This window comes from Natator depressus, chromosome 3 (assembly GCF_965152275.1).
Source record: "Natator depressus isolate rNatDep1 chromosome 3, rNatDep2.hap1, whole genome shotgun sequence".
Taxonomy (NCBI): Eukaryota; Metazoa; Chordata; order Testudines; family Cheloniidae; genus Natator; species Natator depressus.
In genome coordinates, this window is record NC_134236.1 from 175342053 (window position 1) to 175369523 (window position 27471).

Consider the following 27471-nt stretch of genomic DNA (forward strand, 5'->3'; position numbering starts at 1 on the left):
TAAGTACTTGTAAATTCCTTGACCCTAGGCTTATGATAAAAGATTCTTGTAAGTCTCTTCCATGCAAAGCTTATCAGCTCTACAGGGTCCTTACCCACAACAGCTACAACAGAGATGTCCTTAACAGAGTCATTTTTGACTAACCTATTAAGTTCCTGTGCAGCTTGCAGGCTTTAGTAACTCTACCACTTTTGAAAATGGACTGGACTTGAGTGTCTTAACAGCTATCTTTAATGGAGCCTGAAAATGTCTGAAATTGAAAAGTTTTGCAGATTTATCTATTTTGGAACTTTATACCTTTATAGCTTTATTTTTTTTGTCTCAGTGAAATCTACAGAACAATCCAAATCAGAAGTGTTTAGGTGTCAGATGATTATGAGTTATATGAGCAGTGAGATCAGATGGTTAAAAATATTTTTTCACTCAACTAGCTGACATGATTTTGCTCAAACCAGAGCTAAGACAAAACCTGGGAAACCCCGGGAAACCCCAGGCCAAAATAAAGTAGTTTGAAAATGTTTGGAACACTACAAAACTTATGGTTAAAATTATTACCACTTCAGAATAGTCACTAGGCATTTTATAACGCATTTATGAAATATACTAGTTATATCCTACATTCTCAATGAAGTAAGGTCAATAAATTATTTCTAGAGATTTTTAAGAACTATTCAGATATTGAACAAGCTGCAAAGTCACAAATAGCTCTAGGCCTTGATTGTCCCTACTGGTAAAGGGAGTACTAACTGGACACACCATCTGCCTGAGTGGTGCAGCTACATCCTGTGCCGGGAGGAAGACAAGAAAAGAGACTTGCCCTTATGTGAGCTATGCTTTTGTCACTGCCACCCTTCCCTGGCGATTCCACCAAGTGAGGGCAGCTTTAAATTATGATGATTAGGGCATCATCTGATTCCTCACAATGAAGTCTCCCTAGATATGAATTGCCCATCTCATATCTTTGTACCCAGGCCACGACCTGCCCAGCACTGCCCACCGTTGTGGCAGTGTGGAACAGCTCTGGGCCCTACACCACTCACACACTGGTTTCCATCAGTGGAGTGATTCAAGCTCTTGAATCCCAGAAAGAAGTTTAGACTGTTAAACTTTTTTCAAATCAATATTTTAAGTGAGAAATGCTATGTTTTTGTTAATTTGCCAAATATAAAACATGGGAACTAGCACAAATAAAGCTCTAATGCTGATGGCCTAGTGACAGACAGAACAAAAATAATGTACTGGCTTCTGATCCACTACAGCATATCTTTTATTGGTTGGGCCCACCAGAAATGTTGCAGAGGCACTGCAGTCAGGGCCTAATTTTGACTCAGGTCTTTCAATGCAGCACCTGATTTTGCAAGACTTGCATTGATAGGCATCTGTTTATCTGATATCAGGATTAGGCTCCCGGCCTCTGTTAGGAAAATATAATACACAGTGCTCTTAACACTCCACTACTGCGCAGTTTGACAAAATATTGACATATGCCTGCCTTCTCTGTTAACATCATTTTTATTATTAATAATTGGTACTGCAGTAGTGACACCAATGGGATTGGGGCCCCATCGTGCATGTGAGGTACAGCACACCAGTATTAAAAAATGACAGTACTTGCCCCAAAGAACGGACAATCTAAACAATCTTTCCTGCCCAGATGACAAGATTAAAAATGTCTGAGAATGAAGATCCTGGATTCTCACACTGACTACCACCCATCATCGCACTTCCACAGCACCTGCCTTCCAAGAATATTGATGTAATTTATAAACAATTATGCATTAAAAACACCCCTGTGAGTTATCAGTATCTTACAGATGAATTTGCCCAAGGTCACCAATGAGTCAGTGGCAAGGAGTAAAACAAGGAGTAAAATCCAGGAATCCTAATTCACAATAATGCACTATAGCTAAGGCTACAATTTTGTCATGGAGGTCACAGAATCCGTGACTTCCAAAGACCTCTGTGACTTCAGCCCTGGTGGCTGGGAACTGAAGGGCCCTGCCGTCACCGTAGCGGCAAAGAGCTGTGCGGTACGTCACCCACCACCTGAGGCAATGGGCCCCCAAGCGGCCATGGACAATGGGGGTACGCAGAGCTCCCTGCCAGCCACGGCGGGGGATCCCCGCAGCTCCCCCCGGCCAGGGCAGAGCAGGGGGTTCCCCGGCAGCTCCCCGGCCGCCACAGTGGGGCAGAGGGATCCCTGGCAGCTCCCCACTGTGGCAGAAGCAGGGGGATCCCTGCAGCTCTCTGTCGTCGAGGAAGGAGGACCCTGCAACTTCCTGCCACGGCGGGGAGCAGGGGGATCCTGGAGCTCTGAGTCTCCACAGGTGGTCGGGGCCCTGGCACGCCCAGCCACTCTGCAGCTGCCGAGCCGCTTCCCATTTTGTCATGGATATTTTTAGTAAAAGTCAGGGACAGGTCATGGGCTTCCGTGAATTTTTCTTTATTGCCCGGGACCTGTCCATGACTTTTACTAAAAGTATCCATGACAAAATCTTAGCCTTAGCTATAGTCAACAAACCCATTAGACACTCAGTCAGCTCTGCTTGGTTGCTGCTTTGAGAAGGAATGGGCTTTTGAATGCATGGTTGTTACTGAGTTTAATTCACACCTTAGTAATTACCTGCAAAAGGTTCTTATGTATTCTTGGTTAAACCTGATGAATCCAGCGCACTGTTGAAAGGATTTTGGACCCAGTCCTTTAACTTCCTTGAGCTGTTCCCGACTTATAAATGGTCCGTTCTTTTCTCGCCATTCAATTATATTTTTAGCCCTATTAGCATTCAGTCCTGCAATATGTCTGAGAAGCAAAGTTTTCAAAATATATTAGTTACAAATAAATAATGACTAGTGCAGATACAAATTAAAAGCAAGGATACAAACTGCTCCAGGAAATCTGGGCCAGATAACTCAAATGTCAATACACTAAATTGTTTGCAAAAGTAGTGCAAGACCAAAGGCTGAAGGATCCATCTTCACATGATCCTGCAAAAAGATCCCACTGAAGCCAACAAGACTCTGGACTATCTGGGTATAAGGGTCTGTGTGGGAGGATATTTCTGCAGGATCAGCAGAGAATTCTTCATGGAGTGTCACTGATAGTTGTTCCTAAAGAAATAGCACCTGAAATTGATGCGAAAGACACAAAATAGCAAAGAGAAGAAAAATTTCCCCAAAACAGTCTCATCCTTCATGCAACAAAAGTTGGAATAGATTGACAAACTCAGCATTGCTGAAATATCAGAATTATAAGGAGAATTTGAAACGTAACAACTCACAAAGTAAAAATACTACTAATTAAGAATGGAAATTTTGGCAAGTCATTCTTAGAAATGTTAAGAAGTAGATCATGATTTTAAGCTCTTGTCTAGGCAGTGGATAGTGCATGGCAAGTCAGGGTGTTAGACTCTCCAATGAACTAACTTATTGCATACTAACTCAAAACAGGGAACCTGCGACAGTTCACTGAAAGTTCCACAATGCACTCTGATGTACTCTCATTTCACATTGGCTTCAACAGCTCTTCTTGATGACAAAGGTATATACCTCAAATACACAGCTCACAAAATTTCCACTGATCTTTAGTCGGCCTCAGAGAACATATCTAACTTCTAATGCCTGCAGAGATATAACATGCCTTGTAAATACAACAGGTGATGATAAACACATTTAACATAACACACACCTGAACAGTAAGCAATGCTTGTAATCAGCCTGTCTGAGATGCACTGTTTTCTACAACTTAGGTCTCAGGGATACTCACTGCTTTTCGACACAGTGCCTCAGTGTGCGCTATAAGGGGTGTGAACTGCAGAGCATTTGTGCTCTGACTGCCCCATGTAGACCCTGCTGGCATGAACTACAAGGTACCTAGTGCGTGTTAATGTAGTCCTGTTTGAAACAGAGTGCAACATGCTAATGCACTCTACAACTTGCATCTCTGTAGAGCCGTGCAGATAAGCCCACAGAAGCCGAAGAGCGTACGGGGGGAGGGAGGAGAAGAACAGACAGGACAACATGATGATAGTCTTCAAGTACATAAAAGGTTGTTATAAAGAGGAGGGTGATAAATTGTTCTCCTTAATCACTGAGGACACAACAAGAAGTAATGGGCTTAAGTTGTAGCAAGGGACATTAGGAAAAACTTCTTAACTGTAAGGGTAGTTAAGCACTGGAATAAATTGCCTAGGAAGGTTGTGGAGTGTCTGTCATTACAGGTTTTTAAGAACAGGTTAGACAAACACGTGTCAGGGATGGTCTAGAACAGTGCTTCTCAAGCTATCTGATGTGGGGGACAGGCAATTTTGTTTTCCAATGTGCACACAAACCAGCAGCCGATGGCTCGCGGACCGGCACCGGTCTGCGGACCACCACTTCGAGCAGCACTGGTCTAGAAGAGAATACTTAGTCCTGCCTCAGGGCAGGGAACTGGACGAGATGACTTGTTCCAGTCCTACATTTCTATGGTTATGGGCATGAACTCCTCCCACTGTTTATTTTTAACAGTCCATTGGACTAGATGGTTGAAAATTTATGAATTTTGATTTTTCAACAAAGACAATTAGATACACTTTCACAAAATCTTCCACAAAAAACATAATATTTTCCAGTACATTATAGAGCCAGTATAATTTTTTAAAATGTTCACAGTGAAAAAGGGGTACATTTTTCATGAAAATTTTCCAGAATTTTCTCTGTTTTTCAACCAGCTTTACTTGCTATAATCTGTAAAGCCATCTTCTGACAGACAGAACAAACATTTGGAAATCCCTTCCTTTGCAATATTAATATCATATTTATTATGCCATGTTATATTTGATTGCTGTGTTTGTTTTATGCTACAAGTTATGACTTTGAAAATATTTGTCTCCCTCAGAAGAATGGTTTTACCTTGCAGAACCACATCTCCCCTTTCAAAAAGCTGACCCTTAATACTCCAGTGAAATACTGTCTTAATATGTCATTTTCATGTAATTGGAAGTTTAACACAAGAGCCATTTGCTCCAGCTGAGTTTGAGTCGGATGGAAGACTAAACACAGACTCTGTGATCCAAAGCCATGTAATTACTGGAATAGGAAAGTATTCAACCCACCTTAATAGTATTTCTGAGCAGATGTTAATATCTACTCCTACAAAGCTGACACACTCCTCAACCACACTGTCCAAAGTTGCTTTGAGCAAAGTCTGTGAGACATCATGCTGAGACACAAAAATACAGATATAGGGTTACTGAAATATTGGAACATGCATAAACGAGATAAATGAGAACTGCAGACAATGGCAATTTAATAAAACATTTGCTAGTATACTGTCAACATAAGAAACAACAATACAGGGACCTCTAATTTAATACCACTTTTTCTATTCTAGAGTTACCGTAGCCCACTGATGTTTCTTAATGTTCCTTAATAGCTCTTTGCAAGAACTCTATTGTGTGCCAAATTCCTAGAATATGCAGTATATTCTATTCCCTGTCATATTAAACCATTTTTTTACTGCACTGTTTCCTGTCTTATTTAAAATCAAAATTTAATGAAACACACACACAAAACAGTTAAAAAACAGAATTAACATTGTATTTTATTATATATACCTATAAAGATAGTTTTGGTTAGTCTGACAGTTACCCCCTTACTCTAAAATCTGATTTAAAATTGTTATTAAAAAGACAGGTAGGACAAAATTTTCAAATTAATATCTCTGGATAATAATTGGACATATTTGCACACAAGAATGCCACATTTGTGCACACTGCAGTGGGGTAAGTATATAGTAAGTGCCTGTCAAATTTTCCTTTTTTGACAACTAATCTTCATGTTGTTATAGAACAGCTTATTATTCATTACCCTATAAGAGTAAACCAGATATTACATTAGGTCTGAAAACACAAAGGCTAAATTTCAAACCTGCATCAATAAAATACGTCTAATTGTAAATGGCTATATTCAGAAGATTAGCAGATCCTTCACTACAGTAGCACTACTGAAAATTCTTCTAGCTTTTAATTTGTTTGCATATTTTTTCTTTGTTTTAATTAATTTAATTATCTTTTTAAAGATAAAAAGTTATGAAACTCTAGATACTGAAGTTTTACTTCAATCCACAACAACTTCTCCATGAGCCCACGAATGCTTAGAAGTTTGACCTGAAGGGAGAATCCTTTCTAAATGTACGAGCTAATTTAATCACAATGTTGCCTTTGCTCTAGGGTTCTTATAAGTCACTCATATAAATCTGAGTTGATCTGTAGTGGTTTTGTGATGCATTTATTTAGGACATCATCTTGGATTCAAGCCAAGATCCCAGATATTTTGTCCAGTACTATATTTTATCTTCCAAGCCATTCAGCTCTTTTAAAGTTATTATAATTAAATATGACATGCCACCAGCATCAGGCTCCATCTAGTCATATTTGTCATTCATTAAATAATAGTTAATATCATAACCAAATCCTGTCCCAATGTCACCCTCCTTATTAAAGCTAATCATATTGTAATGTACACTGATCGTCACAAATGTATTAATAAACTGACATGATATAAGTAGATCAAAGGAACACTCATATGACAGATGCCTACACACACTCTCCTCCAGAGCCCAGCCATGGAGTGCTCCCTGAGCCCAGACACCTGCATACCCTCCCTCACAGAGTCGACGGATCCAGAGGGAGAAACAGTCTGATGGTGGTTCTTGGGCTTGTACAGAGTTTCCTGCACGCCAACTCCTTCCTTCAGGGCGTGCCAGGAACTGCGGCTGCCCAGAACCCTCCAGTTCCCCCTCCCCATCGGCAGTGTCCTGTATTTGTGAGCTGGGATCTGCTGGGTCCAGTAGCTTCTAGTGGTGACCAGCAGCTCTGTAGCACCAATTCTGCAGGAAAAAGGAAATTCTGCACAGAACATTAATGGCGAAGAATCCCCTGGGGAGTAATTTGTAGAGCTGCATATGCAGAAGTAGCCCCAAACAACAGGGAATGTAACCACCCACATTTGGCCTAATCTTTCTGAGAGGCTGTATGTCTGTGTGGATGAAACTTGATTTGGCCACAGTGTCCTGGTTTCGATCCCCAGCTCTGCTAGAAGTATTACATGACATTTCAGACACAGTACTCAGTTAAATCATCGGTAACACAGGGGGATGGAATCTGAAGCCTTGATCAATAGCAAGGATTGTAAAGTGCACAGAATTACCTCCACCGATAGAAGAGGTGAAACTTGAACTCATGGTCTTCTGGCTTCAAAGCGGAACTTTGGTGCCTGTTGTAGCTTGTTTGTTAAATGGAGAACAAATTTAGCGAGTGAGAGCAAACATTAAAAAATTCTGTGAAGTGTTTTATTTGATTTCTTTTTCCATGAACAATTGCCAATGACTAAAAATTCATAGGCCTCTCAAAGTGTGCTTTGCATTTATCACTTTTTTAAAAACAAGTCGGTATGTTTCAGCTTCATATTAGAATTTAAGAATTAAGGGCTGTCAAAGGCAAAATCCCACTGCAACCTTCACTATGGAACCACTATTAGTTCCTCGATAATGCTTACCATCACCCATACCACATTACCTTTATACCCAAGGTTGTATGTTTGACTTGTGGCTGAGATCCATATTTTAAAATATGTTGGTGAGCAAAGTGAGAGAGGAAAGAAATGAGAAACCCCTTTAAAGGTGTCAGGACATATTTCTCTTGCAGAAGGCCCAATAATTTTATTTGTAAGCATGCCTCAGCTTTGTCCACTAACTGTGTACAGCTTAACACCTACTTAAATAGCTCTACAACTACCAATAAAAAGAAAAAGACACGCACTAGCTCCTCTTTAATACCTCAATATACTACAGATGAACCACTTAGAATGGGTATCTACAGCATACATGGGAGTGAACGGATGCATGGAAAGTGAGTGTGAATGTGATGGATATAGATAAGCAAAAATTGTAGGGCTGCCCCTCTTCTACGGACAGCATGACTAAAACCTTAGTTATAGGTAAGGCTATGTTTTAGTCATGGGTATTTTTAGTAAAAATCATGGACAGGTCACGGGCAGTAAACAAAAATTCACAACTTGTCCATCACTTGTTCTATACACCCCTGACTAAATCTTGCAGGGGGAGATGGCCCGGAGGTGCTGCAGATGCCCTGGGGGGAGGGGCAGCGCAGGTGCTCTGGGGGGAGCAGCTCAAGGCCTCCGCTGGTGCAAGGGGGGGTGGCGGCGGCGCACGGCCCAGAACCCCTGCTGCTGCTGGTGTGGGGGAGGGTTTGTTTTTTTTTTTGACAGGGCTGGCAGACTCCCTACCTGGTTCCACACTGTTCCCCGGAAATGGAGACATGTCCCTCCCTCAGCTCCTAGGCGGAGGCGCATCCAGACAGCTTTGCACACTGCCTCTGCCCAGAGCACTGGCTCCACAGCTCCCATTGGCTGTCTGATGATGCCTCCGCCTAGGAGCTGAGGGAGGGACAAGCTGCTGCTTCTTGGGAGCCCCCTAAGGCAAGTGCCGCCCAGACCCCTCACCCACTCCCGTGCCCCAACCCTGAGCCCCCTCCCACACCCAAACTCCCACTGCTGCTGGGGGGGAGGGGCGAGCAGTGGCTTGAGACTGCCCCAGCAGCGGCCGGTGCGGCTGGCCAGGGGGCTGCCTGAGCTGCTCAGGCAGCCCCTGGGCCAGCCACACGAGCCGCTGCAGAAGTCACGGAATCAGTGACAAACTTGCAGCCTTAGTTACAGGCCATCCCTAACTCGGAGAAAATCAGGCTTGTGGAAGGTGGCCAGTTGTGAATTGCAGCAAACTCTTCTGGAGACACAGCCTCTGACTGGCATTGCTTCCTCCGACGGCATTGGAAAGACTTCTCACCCACACTGTGAGACATATTTTGAATGCAATAGAAGAGATGTGAATTTATGTTTCTAACAAAGTGATTAATTTTAAAAAATTAGTTGGGCTGTCAAGTGATTAAAAAAATTAACCGCGATTAATCACGCTGTTAAACAATAATAGAATACCATTTATTTAAATATTTTTGGATGTTTTCTATATTTTCAAATATATTGATTTCAATTACAACACAGAATACAAACTGTGTACTGCTCACTTTATATTTATTTTTAATACAAGTATTTGCACTGTAAAAAACAAAAGAAATAGTATTTTTCAATTCACCTCATACAAGTACTGTCGTGCAATCTCTTTATCATGAAAGTTGAACTTACAAATGTAGAATTATGTACAAAAAAAACTGCATTAAAAAAATGTAAAATTTTAGAGTCTGCAAGTCCACTCAAAGTGAGAACAGGTGTTCTCATGGCACTGTTGTAACCGGCGTCGCAAGATATTTATGTGCCAGATGCGCTCAAGATTTTTATATCCCTTCATGTGTCAACCACCATTCCAGGGGACATGTGTCCATGCTGATTATAGGCAGATGAGCGGTGTGAAGGGGACATCGTCATCACCGGCATGCCCCATCCCCTCCAATAAGGCCACTGCGCTGGCCATGCTGCCAAGCCGGCACCATAGACATTGACGTGGCCTCAGTTGCCCATTTGCACCGGTGGGGTCTTGGTGAGGGACTGAACTGCCCTTCTGGGCTGGAGGAATCCTCTTCTGGTGACCACGGCAGGGCCGTTGACACCTGTCTGCCTGCTGATCGTTGCCACCGGAGACTGGTGTTTGGAGTGGGAGGATCAGTGTTGCGGGCAGAGACCTCTGCTCTCTTGGCACCAGGGGAGCTTGGGAAGGCATTGCTGCCACCAGAAGTTTGGGTCTCCTGCCGCTCCCGGGAGACAGTCGTGGTTCCTTTAAGCAGCTAAGGGCCCTGACTGGGGAGGCACGTCCACGTGGCTCTGGAGTGGCAGGGTGGCCCAAAGTGAGTCCTTTGCCCGATGCCCCCATGGCCTTCCTTGCCCAGTGCCAGGGAGCTGCGTTTCTTCATTTTCTTTCTGGGCACCATTGCCAGGGGTGCACTGCACACCGAGGCTGAGGTACACTGGACCCTCGCTAGAATGCGGGGTTTGGGATCTATGCGCGGTACTGCGTTATAGCGGGGGCCGCGTTACCATGGATCCCAATTTAAATATTTAAATTTGGGATCCATCTCCGCAACCGTGCTATATGTGAATCCGCGCTCTAGCAAGGGTCCGCTGTACTAGACTAGTCTTGGTGGGAAGGCTCGGAAGCCGGACGAAGGGTAGCCTTCATGAGGCGAGCTGGAAACAAATATCCCACTCTTTCTGAGTCCTGGGTCGAAAATTTTTACAAATACGACACTTGTCCTTCACATGTGATTCTCCCAAGTACTTGAAGCAGCTGCTGTGTGTGTGGGGGGGGGGGTCACTAACAGGAATAGGCCTGTTACAGTCCGTGCAGGGCTTAAACCCCGGAGACAGGAGCACGCCCTGCCTGGGGCAAAGTCCCTGCTGGGACTCTAACTTCTAACTCGTAACTACACTTAACTACTTAACAGTAACTACTATAAACTATTTACAAGGCCCTAAGGCTTGAAGTCAGAAGAGATGAAACCAATAGCCCTTGCTATTCAAGGAAAGGCGCTCTGACTAACCACCACGGGATGTAAGAAGGAACTGAGAGGGTGTAGGGCTGGCAGCACCTGATATACCGACACATGACCGTGGCACTCAAGGGGGCGCCAGAGCTGGCCCTACAGATACTGCTAAGGCAAAAATCTCCAACAACCACGTACGTGGGCGCGCACACACTGAGAATGGAATTGACATGAGCAAGCACTAGAAGAAGAACAGCATAAGTGAGGAGGGCAACACCTCCAATCTATGTGCATATGATTAAATGTATCAGATTTTTAATCTCATTTTATGGAGAGTGGTATCACTGTTTTCAAACTATGCTTCACCTGTTTATTGTCAAAATTTGAGCCACACCACACTATGTTTGACAACTGCCTCCCCACCCAGACAGCAAACCCATACATCACCTGACTCCCCAGTCCATCCTCCTAAATAAACACTCCTCACCTGACTCATACACAATGCTAACTCTGCCAATATCTCACAGGTATTACCACCACCCTCTGGGAGCCCTTCCCATCCCAACACTACACAAAGGCCTTCCATGTCACAACCCATGCCTGGTGCTTTCCCCCCATGCACTGACCTCCCTTAACACCACACATTGGTCCTCATGCTCAAAGCATCTTAATCAGAAAGATAAGTTGCCCTGTGGGGTGGGGGTGCAGTACACAAACAACAGGGCAGCCTTCATCTCCTGTGACAGGGGCTGAGGCTACGACCTGGGTGCTCCTTTACACAGTCAGGCGGGTGAGGGGAGAAGGATGTGTATGCTGGGTGTTCAACTTCACATACACATACTCTGAAAACGGGGGCAGCCAGGCACCCTGCACTGCTCTTCACTTCCAAATGCTCCATGCCCACCCTCAGCCAGGTCAACGGGGACTGGACCCACTTCCTCTCTTCTGCAATACAGAACCCTGAGGCAGCAAGGTCAGCAGAGCCTCTGCACTAGGAGCTCAGCCTGAGGGACTTAGCACTACAGGAGTGCTCCTCCCAGCCGTGCTTAATGGGTCGGAGCGTGCTCTCTGGTTCAGTTTCAAATACCAGCCTGGGAACATTTACCACCTAAATAAACCACTTCAGGTTCAAGTTGAATGGATTTTGAAAACCCATTATTAAAATTTGGATTTTTAAATTGACAGTGTCTCTTTAAACTCACAATAACAAGGCTTGATGAAGTTACTGAGCAACTACAGCATAGGTTAGACAGGGTTAGGAAAGAGTTATATTTTCTCTTGCAGCTTTCAGAGTTAGAGTCATATATTCAAAGCCAGAAAGGACCATTATGATCATCTAGTCTGACCTCTTGTACATCACAAGCCAATTAACCTCCCTTTAATGAAGAAAGGATTATTGTCCGTTTCACAGATGGGAAACCAAGACTCACAGAGATAAAGCGAGATCCCCACGGTCACACAGGTGGTATGTCTACCCTGCATTCGGGAGGTGTGTCTGCAGCACATGTAGACAGACCTGCTCGAGTGACAACAGCAGTGAAACTGTGGAAACACAGGCGGCTGCATGCACTAGTGCTGCCTGTCCAGGATCCTGGTTCCATACTCGAGTGGCTTCACTATCATTGTTCAGGTACACCTGCATGTGCTGCAATCACACCTCTCAAATGCTACGTAAAGATACTCAAGGAATCGGTGACAGAACGGGGAATGGAATCCAGATCTCCTGTTCCCAGCCCAATTCCTTAAACACAGGCCAGCATGCTTCTCGGAACAGTGCTAGAAAGTGTTACCTGCTGATTTTGTTGCAGGACTACTTTTTAAACAGAAGGTATCTCATAATATATTACTCTGTGTTATCACAAATACCATGAGTTGCAATGCGATGTCTGGTATTTATATTCTAGGATACAGTCAGTGAACCAGGAAGTACTGATGTATAAAATTTGATTATCTGATGACAAGTTGAAACTGATATGGTAAAAATAAAAATCATACAAACTGTAATTAACATCAAAGGAAGTTCTAATACTAAAATTACACTTTCAATCTAGAGTTTTATAACCAACAGCTCATAAATTTAGTTTACACTTATGTCTCACTTTGAAGTGTGGTTCTACTCTGAAACAGGACTACAGATTTCAGGGTTCCAGTTATTGTCTCTTGATTAGTTCCATGTCAAATTTGCTAAGTTTAAAAATATTTCTGTACTCAAACAGCCACCCTGAAAATTCATCTTAGGATCTGAAAGTCAACATGGCTTTTTTTGTTTTGTTTTCCTGCATCACAATGATTAGGAGAGGGCAATGTACTTTGTTTAACTTAAAAAAATAAAAAGCAAAAAAAACCCAACCCCTAAATCACAAATCAACAAAGAACTAATTAATAAGATGTGTATCACCCACTGATCATTTTGCTTTAGTATTACATCCTGTCATCCTTTGTCTGTCCTTCTGTTTTTAGATGGTGTGATCTATAGGACAGTGATTGTGTCTTTCTCTGTGTTTGGAAACCCCCAAGCACACTGTTGGGATTAACACAGTCTAAATAATAAATCACAGCAATAAAGATTCTGCAATCCAGATTCTGCTATAGCATTGCTAACACATGAGTAAGTGAAGACAACACATGACACTTCCACTGGAATTTAGTAAACAATTCTGAGGTACAAGATAGGAGAGAATCTAGCTCGAACTCTCTCAACTCTATTGTTTCTGTAGGGCTAAGAGGAATAGAGACTAGTAAAACCTTATTTCTGTGACTAAAGTCACAAAAATGTGGAGTTAAAGGTATGACTGAACATACACAGTATAGTCTGCTGAATAAGAAGGTTCCCTTTGTATTTATTCATTATTCAAATTAGATCTGGACTTGAAATATAGCCCAGTGGCAACCTAAAGACAAATTACACAGTTTTAAATTCCAGTTAGTCAGATCCTCAGCTTGTGTAAACTGTTGGAGCTCCACTGAAGTCAATTTACACAAGCTGAGGATCTGGACAAACATGTTTGCTAACTCTACTTGACTAAACGCATTAAACAATAGGTTCACAATCACGTGCCAAAAAACCTCCTCTACTGGAGCCTGGGTGAGGAAATGAACTACTGCTCTAAGCCTTTCACGTCTGAAGACCAAACAGCAAATAGGTCACAACTAAAAACGAGTTTGGTAACCTCATCCAAGTCCGTTGCAAAACCTTTATTTGGGAACAATTCAGGACAATCATGGGTCTGTTGAAGAGAGGTTCAAACAGAGTCTATAAACTGTACTGTGACACACAAATGTGCAGTAAAGATTTTAAAAATGAACACTGACATTTTACATATATGCACACTAGTAGAAATCAATTGACCTACCCAGGCATTCCTATTATTTTACAGTGCCCCAGAGTCTAGCCTGGCCCCTCACAATACAGTTAAAAAGAAATTATCCCTACCCTGAGGAGCTTACAAACTAAATGCAGACATGACCTAATGAGGTGATTAACACGGTCGTAGAGAGGGGCTGGACGAGGGTTCTCAATATTGTGCAGTGAGGTTTTTGGGCTCTGGACCCAGGCCTGGAATAGCAATGGTACAACCAGATCAACATTAACCCTGAATAGGTAGAGCTGTGTGTAGAGAGGAAATCTGTTTTGTTTTCTGAACAACTTAAACATCAGTTATCCTTTGATTCTAAAGTAAAGCTCCAGCAAGCTAAAAAGTGAGTGGAAATTCTTTGTTTCTTTCTTCAGGTATGTAATGAAACATTCCTAGCACCTCGTAAAACATTGTTACCTTGCTACCTGTCATTCAAATATGTGTTTATGAAATTTAATATTGCCAAGTCAGACTGGCCAATTTGCCTCATGAAAAATAGCACTTTTTGAATTAAGAAAAAAGATACAGCCTAGCACTACTGAATAACTCTGAGTAGCATTTATTTTAAGTGTGTGTTGTTTTTTCCTCTGAAAATTGGGGGAGGCAGCACATCCTAAAATAAAATTAAAACTTTTTCATTGCACTGTCTAAAATTAAATACACCTTAATTTCTGAAAAATCAGCTTTGGTATTAAAAATAAAAAAGGGGGGGGGGGATTCTAAACTACTCTGATGACCGGTATGCAACCGGCTGCAATTCAAATGTGTGAGATATGAAACCAAGAAAAGCAAGGTTTATAATCAAAATATCAAGTCTTAAGTATGGCAGGACTAATGGAATACACAATACTTTAACAACTAGCTCCCTTTCATGTGCAGATTTTGTTTAAAAAAAATACATTTTATACCTCAGGTAGAAGTGCTTGAAAGTTCAGGTTGGACGTTTTAATCTCTTGCGTCCCTTTGGAAAATCCCTTTCAATTAGATTCTAAGAACACAAGCTTATCCCTCTGATGTTTGATAAAAGAGCCTAACTTCAAGTCTTTCTTTTGAAGATGTTTTTGTGGTTTTTCTAAATGGGGATATTTTGTTATGCTATGTATTTAACTCTGACTCATTTCTTGTCTTTTAAAATCAAAATTCTGTTTATTTTTAATAGCAACATATTACTGAAATACACCAGAGCAGTGGATGTAAACCCAGGGGTACATGTAACCGAGGGGGTACGCAGAGGTCTCCCAGTGGGTATATCAACTCATCTGGATATTTGTCTAGTTTTACAACAGGCCACATAAAATGCACTAGCAAAGTCAGTACGAACTAAAATTTCATACAATGACTTGTTTATACTGCTGTATATACGGTACACTGAAATGTAACTACAATATTTATATTTCCGTTGATATTATAATTGTATGGTAAGAATGAAAAAGTAAGCAATGTTTCAGTAGCAGTGTTCTGTGACACTTTTGTATTTTTATGTCTGATATTGTAAGCAAGTAGTTTTTAAGTAAGGTGAAACTTGGGGTATGCAAGACAAATCAGACTCCTAAAAGGGGTACAGTAGTCTGGAAAGGTTGAGAGCCACTGCCCCAGAAGGAGAAATGGATTTCTGTTTTCTTCAATCAAAAAATTTGACAGAACAAAACTAAAATGCACAAGTCTTTATTTAAAGAAACAACATTTGACCCTACAGATACTTAGCAGTTATCTCTGTGTGTGTTGAATTAGTCTTACTCATAATAAGTATGTCCCAACAGGAGCAATAGCACTGCCCACTTGTTACACGATTTAAATCCCATTATTTGTAAATCTGATATCCAAAGCTACGACCTCTGCCTTGATGCAATTAAACTAGCAGTAACTACAATATATCCCAAAGCAAAAATAGAACAAATATCAATATTCTCCAATGCATACTATGAGGCCACATCAGGGGCACAATCTGATTTTGATTTAAATCAATAGCAGAATTCCCATTGACTTCTATGGGAGGAGAATCAAGAGAGAGATTTGTGTCTTCCATGACGATGATTCTGACTGCCAGGTAGGAGGCTGGGATTTCATTTCCAATAGTACTCTTTCTTTGTGTCATTAACATGGCATGCAATTAACCCTGGCAGGGAATGCCTTGTAACATCAGAGGGAGATTAAACCAGGAACCTTGGGATCTGATTGGCTCCAAAACAGCAAGTCCGGTCAGGGAATTGCCCTCCAGAACTTTGCTGAAGGAGGGTGTAGTGAGGCGGGGTCATCTCCCAAGGACCCAGAGTGGGAGGGCCCCCGGTCTAAGCCCTGGTGGGCAGAACCAGGGCCTAGTTGCCCCTCCCTCAGGAAGTGGGTGGGAGGGGCAGGAAGTATAAAAGGCAGCCCAGAAAGCTCAGTAGGGAGGCAACGACCGGAGAGACCAGACACCCTCTGTGGCCTCCCGAGCTGGGAAGCGTCAGAAGGTGCCTAGGGAGCAGAGGACTGGCCTGGACCACCAGCTGACTCAGACCTGGAGGAAGCAAACAACTGGCCCGGAGTGCCATCGGACCTGACCCCGGGGGGAGAAGACGACTGGCCCGGACCACCGACGGACCAGACCCCCAAAGACTTGCTCGCGGTGCCAGAAGCCACCATCAACCTGGACCCCTCCTCACAGCAACACGTATACCAAGAAGGGGAGTGTGGAAGTAGCCCGGGGTAGCAGACCCCTGTCTGGCCGCAACACTGACAGAGGGTGAGTCAACGTGTTGCGGTGTGGATCCCTGCTGACCCAGTGACAAACTGCTTTGTCACTGCTAGGGCCAGAAGCCCAAGCCTCAGACTCTTTGTTGCCCCGCCTTGATCCAGGACCTGGGCTAATTGATTGTTTATTTACCACTTAGCCTGCACACAGGCCTGAGCCTCAGACTCTTTGCTGCCCTGCCTTGATCCAAGGCCTGGGGCCAATTGACTGTTTGTTTCCTGCCCAGCCTGAGCACAGGCCCGAGCCCCAGCTGCGAACGGAGACCGCTTCGTTCCCCACGGCGGCCAACGTATCAGTGACATAGTGAGGCGGGGTGGCCTCCTGAGGACCCGGAGTGGGAGGGCCCCCACACTGAGTCACTACAGCCAACAAGGAAGATTATGTTCTGAGAAAGGACAGGGGATAACAAATTGTTTTGGAGGAATGTAGGTGGAAGATCACAAAGGCCAGGTGAGCCTAGTGATGCTTTACTACTCAATTTAATCTCAGAATATGACCCACTGTGGAAGATTAAGGAGCAGCAGTTGTATGTTTTCAAGGGAAGAGTTCCACCTAGACCTGTCAGAAGCATGATGAGCCCTTGGCAGGGGTGGGAAGTTTAGTGCATGTTTGGAAAAGAAAGAGGAAAATATGAGATCCTCAGAGCTCCACTAAAGATGGGGTAGAATTTCCCTCATGCACTTCTAATAAATTAGGCAATGTAATATATCAATTATCATTCCTAATGAAAAAGAAAATGCTACACACAACTTAAGGAAACTTTACAAAAAGTGTCAGTTTTGTACTGTTGGTGCATATTTGTTAGGTCCTACACTAATGAGATTTCTAAATACAGGCAGCTACTCATGCCAACTGGTTTTCTCTAGGTCACTATTCAAAAATATTTTGTAATTTATTGTACCATAGACTATCAAAATACTGCTCTAGTCATGTCAATATTAAACGCAATTATACATCAATACTTCCATTACAAAGCTTATATGCCAAACAATCACAGTCCTGATGTTTTCCTCTAAACCAGCTGTTAATCACGATAGTGGTTATTTGATTAAATCAGAAGAAAAATTAATGTTATGTAATGTGAATACAGCTTCAGAAGCCATTGGAGAGGGCAGATTTTAGATGAGTTTCTTCTTTAGCACAAAAATGTTCATATTGCCCATGCTTAAACATAGTTTCTACTTACGGTTCATAGCTCACTGTATTGGTTTCATTTGGGTCCCCCCTTTGTTTTATCAGCCACTCATCCCCCTCACTCCCCCTTCACCTCCTATAGCTAAAGGCCAAAACAGGGTTAGGAATTAAAAGAAATGCAAGAATGTTTTCCACAGAAAATGCAGCCAATTCAAAATAAAGAGAGCTTCTTTTCTCTGCTTGCTAGAAAGCATCTACTTCATTTTGATTGGCACATGGCAGCTCAAAAAAGTCATCCAAGGTAGTGTGTTGAATGACCCATGAAAGACTGAAAGCTAACAGAAAACCAGGAAACACTAGAAAAAACAGAATAGTGTGCTCAGTACCACTGTTTCTCAGATTCTCCAAACACAGCACATAAGAACTCATTGTGTCATTCACATCTTTGATAACTGGAACTAATTTCAGCACCATTCATTGTACATGTAAGTAAGTTATATTTAACCAAAAGCATAAATAATTAATCTGTAAAAGAAACTTCAGCACTGGAAAAGGAAATTTATACCTTTTCTTTTTAAGATTTGCTGTGCACTGAAATAAAAGCTGTGTAGATTATGTAGTTTAGATCACCAGTGAAGATGAATATGATGATTTAACTCAAGTCTCACTACTTCTCAAAACCAGCGGACAGTTGGGAGCAATATATCACAACGGGCAGTATCTGATCCATGTAGGTGCAGAATCCAGATAGCAAGAGTGCCGTAGGAAATGAGAATCAATATGCATTGGCAGAACTGCATAGAGGAGAACACAGTGCCTGCTTATTGCTTGATAGCTGAGCACTCTTCTAAATGTAACATTTTTAACAAAAAGGATCTCATTAGTTAGAGACAGGAAAAAAAAGCTATGACATCACAGCCATTCCCTGATAAGTGCTGAATATAAACTTGTGATCTGTGGCATCACAACATATCCCTTATTTCTACTGAAGACATGGGAAATTACTAAATGAAAATTCATATGCAGTAATGGATTGCTAAAGAGAAGGCAGCTCAGTGATGTTCTACCTCAACTCATTCATACTAATAAAGACAGAATCGGTGTCTACTCAGTTTCCTGCAGAGATTCAAATAAAAACATATATGTTTAAATTCTTTACACATTCCAAAATAGAAAAACACACATTTCCCTTGTATAACAAGACACTCATTCTGCTCTTACTTTGTGTACAATGTATGTTTAAGGTGTCCTCTAGTGGATACAGGTGAACAAAGAGGCAGAGAAGAAAGATACAGATACCTAAATTATCATAAATGCATAATTCCTGATTTATTTTAGCTTAATGAAAATATTTAAATACTATATGTATAAACATAATATTCAAACCGACACACATTAGCGGCATCAGTCATTCTAGAATAAATGTCTGTTTCCACTGTAAACCCCTATTTTCAGGGATTTATAATTTAGCTATAAAAAAATTAACTTTACACAAACTTGAGACATATCGTATAGACAAATGTTTTCCTCCCCCATGAAGTTCAGAAAATTATCTAGTTGGAAAATGATATATAAACATGAAAATAAGAAAAAACTAGAAACTATAATTTTAAAAACAGATTTATGCTATAAAATTTAATTCTGAAGACACTCAACTCAGAATGTAGTCATGCTGCCTTTGTAGCTTCTGTTTTTATTAAACTATCTATGAATGTAGACTATAGTCCTGATACTTCATTGTCTTGTAGCTTGTGTTATTTAAGCCTCCGGCTCCCCCTCCCATATGAAATGAGTACAGAATGCTATCACTGATTTAGAGGTGAGCAGAAAATTTTGATTTAGTAGAGCTTACACCCAGTTTACACTTTCTTTAAATAGGTGTAAATGATTGGTCAACGTGATGGGCAATGGAGAATCAAAACTTGGTCTCATTGGAATCAATGGCAAAACTCCCATTGACATCTATGGGGCCAAGATTTCACTCACAATTTTTAGCTAACAACTAACAGTACTGAAGATTTTTAGGAGACTGGATGTGTGGTGGATCTAGTCAGGTGATTAGTATAGTATGTCTAACCTTGGTGTTTTAGTAAATGTTTGTTTACTGCATATATTTAATACAATAATTATTAAATATAGAAATGTTTCCTTATTACTTGATGTTCCAAATTATTATTTGGAATTTGTATTTTAGTAGCACATAGAAGCTGGAATCAGGTCAGGACCACATTATATTAGGCGCTACCAGGTGTTTTGCATTTTTGAGCCAATACATTAGATAACTGAGGAGAATTAAAACACTAAATAGTAGCAGGCAAAAATAAAAGCTTTGCTATGGAAGTGAAAACAAATACAGTACAAGGAAATCCACAAAATTTAGAGTTACATCTGGAAAATAGGAGTTGGTCATCTGGCATTACACAGTTATAGCACAGTGTATCTTTATTACTGATGATTCTTATATTTTAGTGACCAATGTCAAGCATCTATGCTAGGCTAATGATGGGCACACCCTGAAGGGGTTCAGAAGTTCAACTTTGGTACTTATCCAAACCTACAAAAAATGTTTTTTCTTCCCACAAGCCACGTGTATAGTGGGACGTACCATGAGCTCTGGGAATGTCTGTTAAAAGTACATGTAGCTACTGCAATGGCAAATTTTCAGTGACCATTAGAACTGTTGATTACCCATTTTAAAAGCTGTGGGGAAGAGGCTGCCCTCCTAGCAGAGAGTGGAACTGAATGGGGGAAAGGACTTATCCAAACTTGAATAAAGATTTGAGTTTTGGTTTTCATTTTGCAGGAAATGGGTTGTGTGTCATCCTTAATCAAGACCCATATATCAGCCTAGATTTCTGTTCTTAAACAAAAATGACAACAGAACATGAAATATATTTAATCACTACATATAATTTCATAAAAGAGAAAGTCAAATGGGAAAATAGAAAAGGGTGTCTGTACCACTTCAAGGATTGGCACATAGATAAGATTGTTATTTTATCACTTTGTCTACAGACTATATTATTCTTGCCACGTGAAATCAGTCCTCACTAGATATGGCAAAAAATGGAAGATGTGTTTCTGATGGGTAAAATACATATTTACATTAAAGAAAATTACAGCTTAACAGAAATGGGACCTGAGGAGAATGAGTGGAGCTGAGAAATGGGGATCATCTGATTTACTGTGGGTTTCATAATTTTTGCATTGTTTTATACGTAATATAAAATACAGCATATTTTTTAATTTGTTACAAATCTTCATTGGGGAGAAATTCATAACTATGCAAAGGTCTAGCATGTAGAGAATTTACTGATGACAACACAGATCTTCAGCACCCTCTTACAGTCAGCCAACGAAACAGCAATAATGGAGGCTTCACATGAGCTTGAGCATTTTTTTTTCCTTCCCCAGCTAGAGGGAAAATGCCAGAAATCAGCTGTGTGTGCATTTTGTTGGCATTTTGTTTTGCTTTTAAGGGGTGGTGATCTGGGAACACTGATAGGAAATAGCAGCCCTAAACAAAAGAAGTGGCATTGTTGACACTTGGGCGCTTGGGGTCCCCACTACCACAAAAACATAACTTATAAAAAAAAATTCTCAACTTATTTCATAGAAAAACCGTTCAAAGTACACTACTAAGTAATCACTATTTGACCAAAAGCATTTAGTGTACAGCTTAAAAACTGTACTTAGGTGTTTTAACAACAGTATGTTCAAATTGCCTATCACGGAGTGTAACACTAACATCCTCTACCTTTGGGCACGTTTCTAGGCTAGGTAAGAGACTCTTCTTAATGCACCCTTCTTATTCAGATAGACACAAATATAACGCTTTCAAAAAATCAGGACTCGTTACATCTCTGAGCAAAGACCACCTAAGCTTTCTTCATTTTTACCATTATAGACAATATCGTGTCATAACAGACACAGATCAGAATTGAAAGAAAACTGCTGACACTCATCAGTCAAGTTCCAGCTTGCTAGTTTTCAAACACAGAAAACTTCTCAGGAAGTTTAAATACCATACTTGCAATTCTTGCAATTTCAGTGAATTTAAAATGATCATTCAATAATGCTTTACATTTTACATGTTTTAAAATGGCTGTGCATGTGTTGGGTGGTTTAAGCCAAATCATGCATTTTAATGTTTTAATACTTATTTTGAAATGCTTAAGAAAATGAAACAGAAATGGGGAGAGGCCTATGCTAAATAGATCACTTAAAATAAATTCCTTATGTGCCATTTGGGGTATTAATATTTTAAGCATTAATAACCCGGATGGCATATAAGAAATTTACTTTAAGTGATCTATTTAGTATAGGGCTCTCCCCATTTCTGTTTCATTTTCTTTTCTTGTTTTAATTATTCATTCAAAAATGTGCTAAGCAAGGCAATCTGAAAATAAAAACATTTTAGATGGTGGGTTAGAACGTGGATAATAATTAGCATTTGAGATCAAAAGAGCTTAATATTGAGCCATTGTTACCAGTTTCAAAAAATGTGCATGTGACTTTTTAAATCATGGAATAGTGTGTCATATAATTAACACTATAATTTGTGCCTCCTTTTCATTAACAAAGAGCAAATGCTGTATTGATTCTCTGTGCTTGTTGGATCGTCTTGGGCCTACAGACCATTTTAGTCAAGACAAGGTTGTAAACAGAGTTGTGAGGTTTCAGCGGGATTACAAATATATACAGATCAAGGTTTTTCATTTGTTACCGAGTGGATAGGGCTTCCTTGTCCAGATCAGTCGGCTCAAGTTCTTTTGTTCCATGTAAGCTGAAACAGCGTACCCAGTTACTCAGTGGGATCTTCAGTCTTTTCTCTCTGTATACAACTTTTGACTATGTAGCACCATGAAGTATCTTTCAGGTATTCATTCGATGACTGTGGCTCAGTGTCTGTTTTGTTCTTAAAAATCAGTCTCTAGCTAACAATTTTGTTCCTCCAGTTCCTAGCATAAATAGGCTAGACAGACTCAGTCTTCAGCTGCAGAACAGGGCAGAGGCTTCTCCACCGCTCTTAACGCCTTTGAGGAACATTAAAAGCACTGCTATTTCTCCTGAAGCTTCAGTGGCAGAAAGAAAATTACCTGTGGTACAAAGACACTCAGATTCTGTGTATTCCATTTACATGGCTGCAGCCTCTGGAGTCTAGCAGCCAAAGCACTTCCTCAAATGTTTTATGTACTAAGTTCACAAGAAAGATTTCTGTGACAGCTATTCTGGTTCTGCTAAAAAATTCTGAAGTGCAAACAACAGTCCTTTTTTAAAAAAAAACACTGTAGAAATATTAAACTTCATAGCACTACTGTCATGTAGGCATGTTTATTGACCCCATTTTACAGATGGAGAAACTGAAGCACAAAATTAAAATCGCATCTCCTAAATCACAGGAGTCTTCAGTGGAAGAGGAAGGATATCAGTGAGTCACAATGTGTAGGACATTAGTGACTGTTGCTATAACAACAACAGTCCTCCAGGGCAGATTGAATTTTCCTCCAGGGCAGATTGGAAGAGGCCCTGGAGGTTTTTCGCCTTCCTCTGTAGCATGGGGCACGGGTCACTTGCTGGAGGATTCTCTGCTCCTTGAAGTCTTTAAACCACGATTTGAGAACTTCAATAGCTCAGACATAGGTGAGAGGTTTTTGCAGGAGTGGGTGGGAGAGACTCTGTGGCCTGCATTGTGAAGGAGGTCAGATTAGATGATCATAATGGTCCCTTCTGACCTTAAAGTCTACGATTCTATGATTAGAACTCATAATTTCCTGGCTGCAGCCTTGAACTCCATTCATTATGCAGCATGCAGCCTATCATGTTTTGGTTACTATCGCATTTTGCTAAAATGTTAAAAGCACTGATTACTGATTCCCATCTTTTAGTTAGTTGTATCATCCATTGTTATCTCACAAACATAGCTATAATTTTGATCTGACAAGTCCCACAGAACAATATAGAAAATAAGTTAACGCTTACCTTAAATATCTTCTTTATGGAATAACCCTCACATACCCCCACCCGTACCTCCCACCCCCAAAAACAAACAATTGCCTACCTGACAAGCATGGAGAGAAAAAAGGAGCAGCCTGTCTTTTACAGAACCTATTTCACCCTTATTCCAAAGCAAGTGCTCAGATAACCAGTTCAGTGATAAACTGTATGTTGCATTTTCCTCTTTCATTAATTATTTGCAGACAACAAGTGCAATTAAGTTGGAACCGGGCTATCCACTTGGGCTTCTGGATTTAATGTTTGCAGTCGGGGAGGGGAGGGGGGAGTGGGAGAGAGAGTCACTATTTAATAGCACTGTGCAATTAAAGATCTGGCTGCTAGAGCATATAAATGTCTCCTACAGCTGCTCCCAAACCCTCATGCCTACTCAACTCTGCTAGCAGTGAAAATCAGACTACCTTATAGATATGAACAAATGGGAACAATGTTTCCATAATTATTTTAGTCAAGAAGGTTCTTAATTTAGACAGACTTTAGGTAGTAAGTTGTGTACAAGAGATGTAGATCAAAACCACGTGTGTTTTGGATCCAAAAAGCAATACGTTAGCGTTAGCCTTGTTTCAGTCTAGGTGTTCTATCACCGAGCCTGATACTTCAGGGTGGTGGATGAAGGTCATGATCAAAATGACAGGGGTTATAGATGGATACTAAACGACTCTTCATTGCTAAACAAATTTTTCTAAAGAAGTGATGAATATAATAAGTAGGTGACATTATCTGTGTAAATATTTAGGACTAAATGTGTAATTTATTAAGTATTGCTGCAAACACTTAAAGTGCAAGGCATTTTGACTTCTGTTCTCAGTTATCTCAAAACAATAGAAAGAGGCCAAGAAGTAAAAAATTATAACACCTTGCCTCAGACTTCACACAGGAAATTTCATCTCCTTCCTAAGACACACAGAGAACTATTTATTGTAGGATCTTTTTTTTTAAAAAAAAATCATCATTTACAGCTCCTAAGTGCAGTCCCTCACCTTTTTACTTTACAGATATTGATACAAAGAATCTCCCGCCCCTCCGCTCACGCTCCAACTGAAGACATGAGAATTAACATGTTTTCCATTTTGACACAGTCGTCCATGTGATAACATGAAGTCAGACATGATGCGATTGAATTTACAATGTTCTTATAGAAGTCTCAGGAAAAAATAGATTTAAATTGAAGAAAAAAAAAAGTGTCATAATAATCTCAATAATTTTACCTAAAAAGGGATAATGGAAGATTTGTTTGGAAGTCATTAAAAACAGCAACCTGATATGGCAGTAATAGTCTTAATCCCATATACTTTTGCTTATAGGATCCATCCGTTTTCTCCTTCTCACCCCTCATGAGGGGAATTACAGTGAAGACAATCTTTCTTTGAAGGCTAACCTTAGACTTCCATTTGATGCACTGAAATCATTCTAATTTGCTCAGTCATAAATGGCAGACACATTTCCTCAAAACTGCAAACCAACTGGATTCTACATATTTACCCCATTAGTAAATCATCTGGTGGATGAGCGTGCAAGATGAAAAAGGCACACAGCATACCGGATATGAAAAATACTAACCCTTTTCTCAATTGATGGTCCTAATCTGTTATGTAACTGTAAAATTCTGGCGACTGAACTCACTGAAGTTTAGTTCACGTTTTATGGAAACTTGTAAAAAAATCTACTGTTAAAATTAGATTTTTTTCTGTTACATTTTTACAACTAGACAGCTTTTTACTGTGGAAATAGACATCAAAATGTGGACTTGTGTTATCCACAGACTTCCACTTAAAGGCTCCAACTGCAGTTTTATTTAGTTGCTTCATTGTCTTTTCCACTCCAGCACTTGAAATCTAAAGAGCTTGTGGCAGTTTGTCAGCACTGATGAGGCCTGAGCTGGAATACTGTCCCCCACTCTGAGCACCAAACTTTGCAAAAGATTTGGACAAATTGGATAGTCCAGAGGACAGCAACAAAAATGATAAAAGGTTTAGATAACCTGACCTATAAGGAAAGGTTACAAAAATTGGCATGTTTAGTCCTGAGAAAAGTGGACTGAGGGGGAGCTTGATAACAGTCTTCAAATATCTTAAGGGCTGTTATAAAGAGGACTGTGATAAATTGTTCTCCATATCCATTGAAGGTACGACAAGAAGTAATGGACTTAATCTGCAGCAAGGGAGAGTTAGGTTGGATATTAGGAAAAACTAGGCAGTTAAAACTAGGTAAAGGTTGTTAAACTCTGGAATAGGCTTCCCATCATTGGAAGTTTCTAAAAACCTGTGGGATGGTCTAGGTTTACTTGGTCCTGCCATAATGCAGGGGGCTGGTGTTGATGACTTCTTGAGATCCTTTCCAGCCCTACATTTCTATGATAAATATGTAGTTACAGAATGTTCAGTTTCTTGAAACGTTCAATCCATTTTTCAATGGTTGTTGATAAAAACAGTCAGGGTAAATATCAGGGTAAAAATGCATCATTTACCGGGGATAATTCTTGTTTGTGGGATTGCCAAATACTACTGACATCTTATTACTGATTTTGGAGCCTGTTCAGTTTAAGGAAAGACAGAGGGTTGTAAAGTTATCACGTTCTTGGACATCAGATTGGACTGAGTGAAAAAGAAGTTGTGCCTTGCTGGAAACAAGTTACGAAAACTTAAATGATTCCTGGCAATAGTAGTACAAACTCACAAAGTGACAGAAATCATTACTCAGTCGTAAAGCTTTACATGGGATGTCATTTCAGCAGGGAGAGGGTTTGTGGGTCACCTTAGAATATCCATAGCAAAAAATTTTAAAATGCTATTTCATTATTATTATGGGGCACCATCCCTGTGCTGACACTTTCACTGAAGAGACTGAAAGCTTTGATGGGGGCAAATGATAACAATATTCCTACATCTTTCTCAATTACAGCTCAATTTGTAATGAGGTTGAATTTGGCAGCCAAGCAGTAAGTTTTATGAACTAAAAGGACAAATGTACTATTAAGGCAGAGGGGGGAAAAAAAAAGACTGGAAGAGTTTTAAAGGACATGAGAAATGCTTCAGATTAGTAGCCCATCTGTTAGTAGCCCAAATATGTTAAGGTATGGAAATGCATAGTTAAGGTACCCAGACAGCCTTAACTCTGCTCTGCAGTGAAGCCATTATGAATAGTGCATAACAATATTTGTAGATCTAAATTAAATGGGTAGAATTAAGTTTGCATACCTTACTATGTTCGGATTTCTTTTAATTTTAACCTTCACTCAGAAATCCCTGGGCTTGCAATCCTAATTAGAACATCCTTCTAATGTTTTTACCTTAAGATACTGAGATGCCTTAAGCCCAGTTTAATGTTGTTTTTATCCAAATTATTTCCTTGTTTGTCAAAATATTGAAGATTTCATATATGATCACTAAACAAGAAACTCAAAGAGAAGGTTACTATGCAATATTTTTATTGTTTGGGTCATAGCTACAAGAGAGTTTAGCCTTATCCCTATACACTCGCATGCAGTGTTTTAAGTGGAGGGCCTTTGACAATGAAATTTACTTTCCCTTTTGGTTTGACAGAGCCAGATGTCCTGATTTTATTGGGACAGTCCCGATATTCAGGGCTTTGTCTTATATAGGCACCTATTACCTCCCCCACACCTGTCCCAAGTTTTCACACTTGCCGTCTGGTCACCCTAACAGTGGGTCAAATCTTGGCTCCATATAAGTCAATTTGGAGTTCTGCCATTGATTTCAATTATGCCAGGACTTCATCCAGTTGC

At 40.6% G+C, this 27471-nt stretch overlaps 1 protein-coding gene across 3 annotated transcripts in view; it reads right to left on the reverse strand.

Annotated features, from left to right (window-relative positions):
• SRBD1 (S1 RNA binding domain 1) overlaps positions 1-27471 on the reverse strand; it is a 217030-nt gene that overhangs the window by 26441 nt on the left and 163118 nt on the right. For all 3 annotated transcript variants that reach the window (XM_074947140.1, XM_074947139.1, XM_074947141.1), the window contains 2 exons: positions 5094-5200; positions 2624-2800 (listed from right to left, as the gene is read on the reverse strand). In XM_074947140.1, the coding sequence (XP_074803241.1) occupies positions 2624-2800; positions 5094-5200 (284 nt within the window). The remainder of the gene's footprint in view (positions 1-2623; positions 2801-5093; positions 5201-27471) is intronic.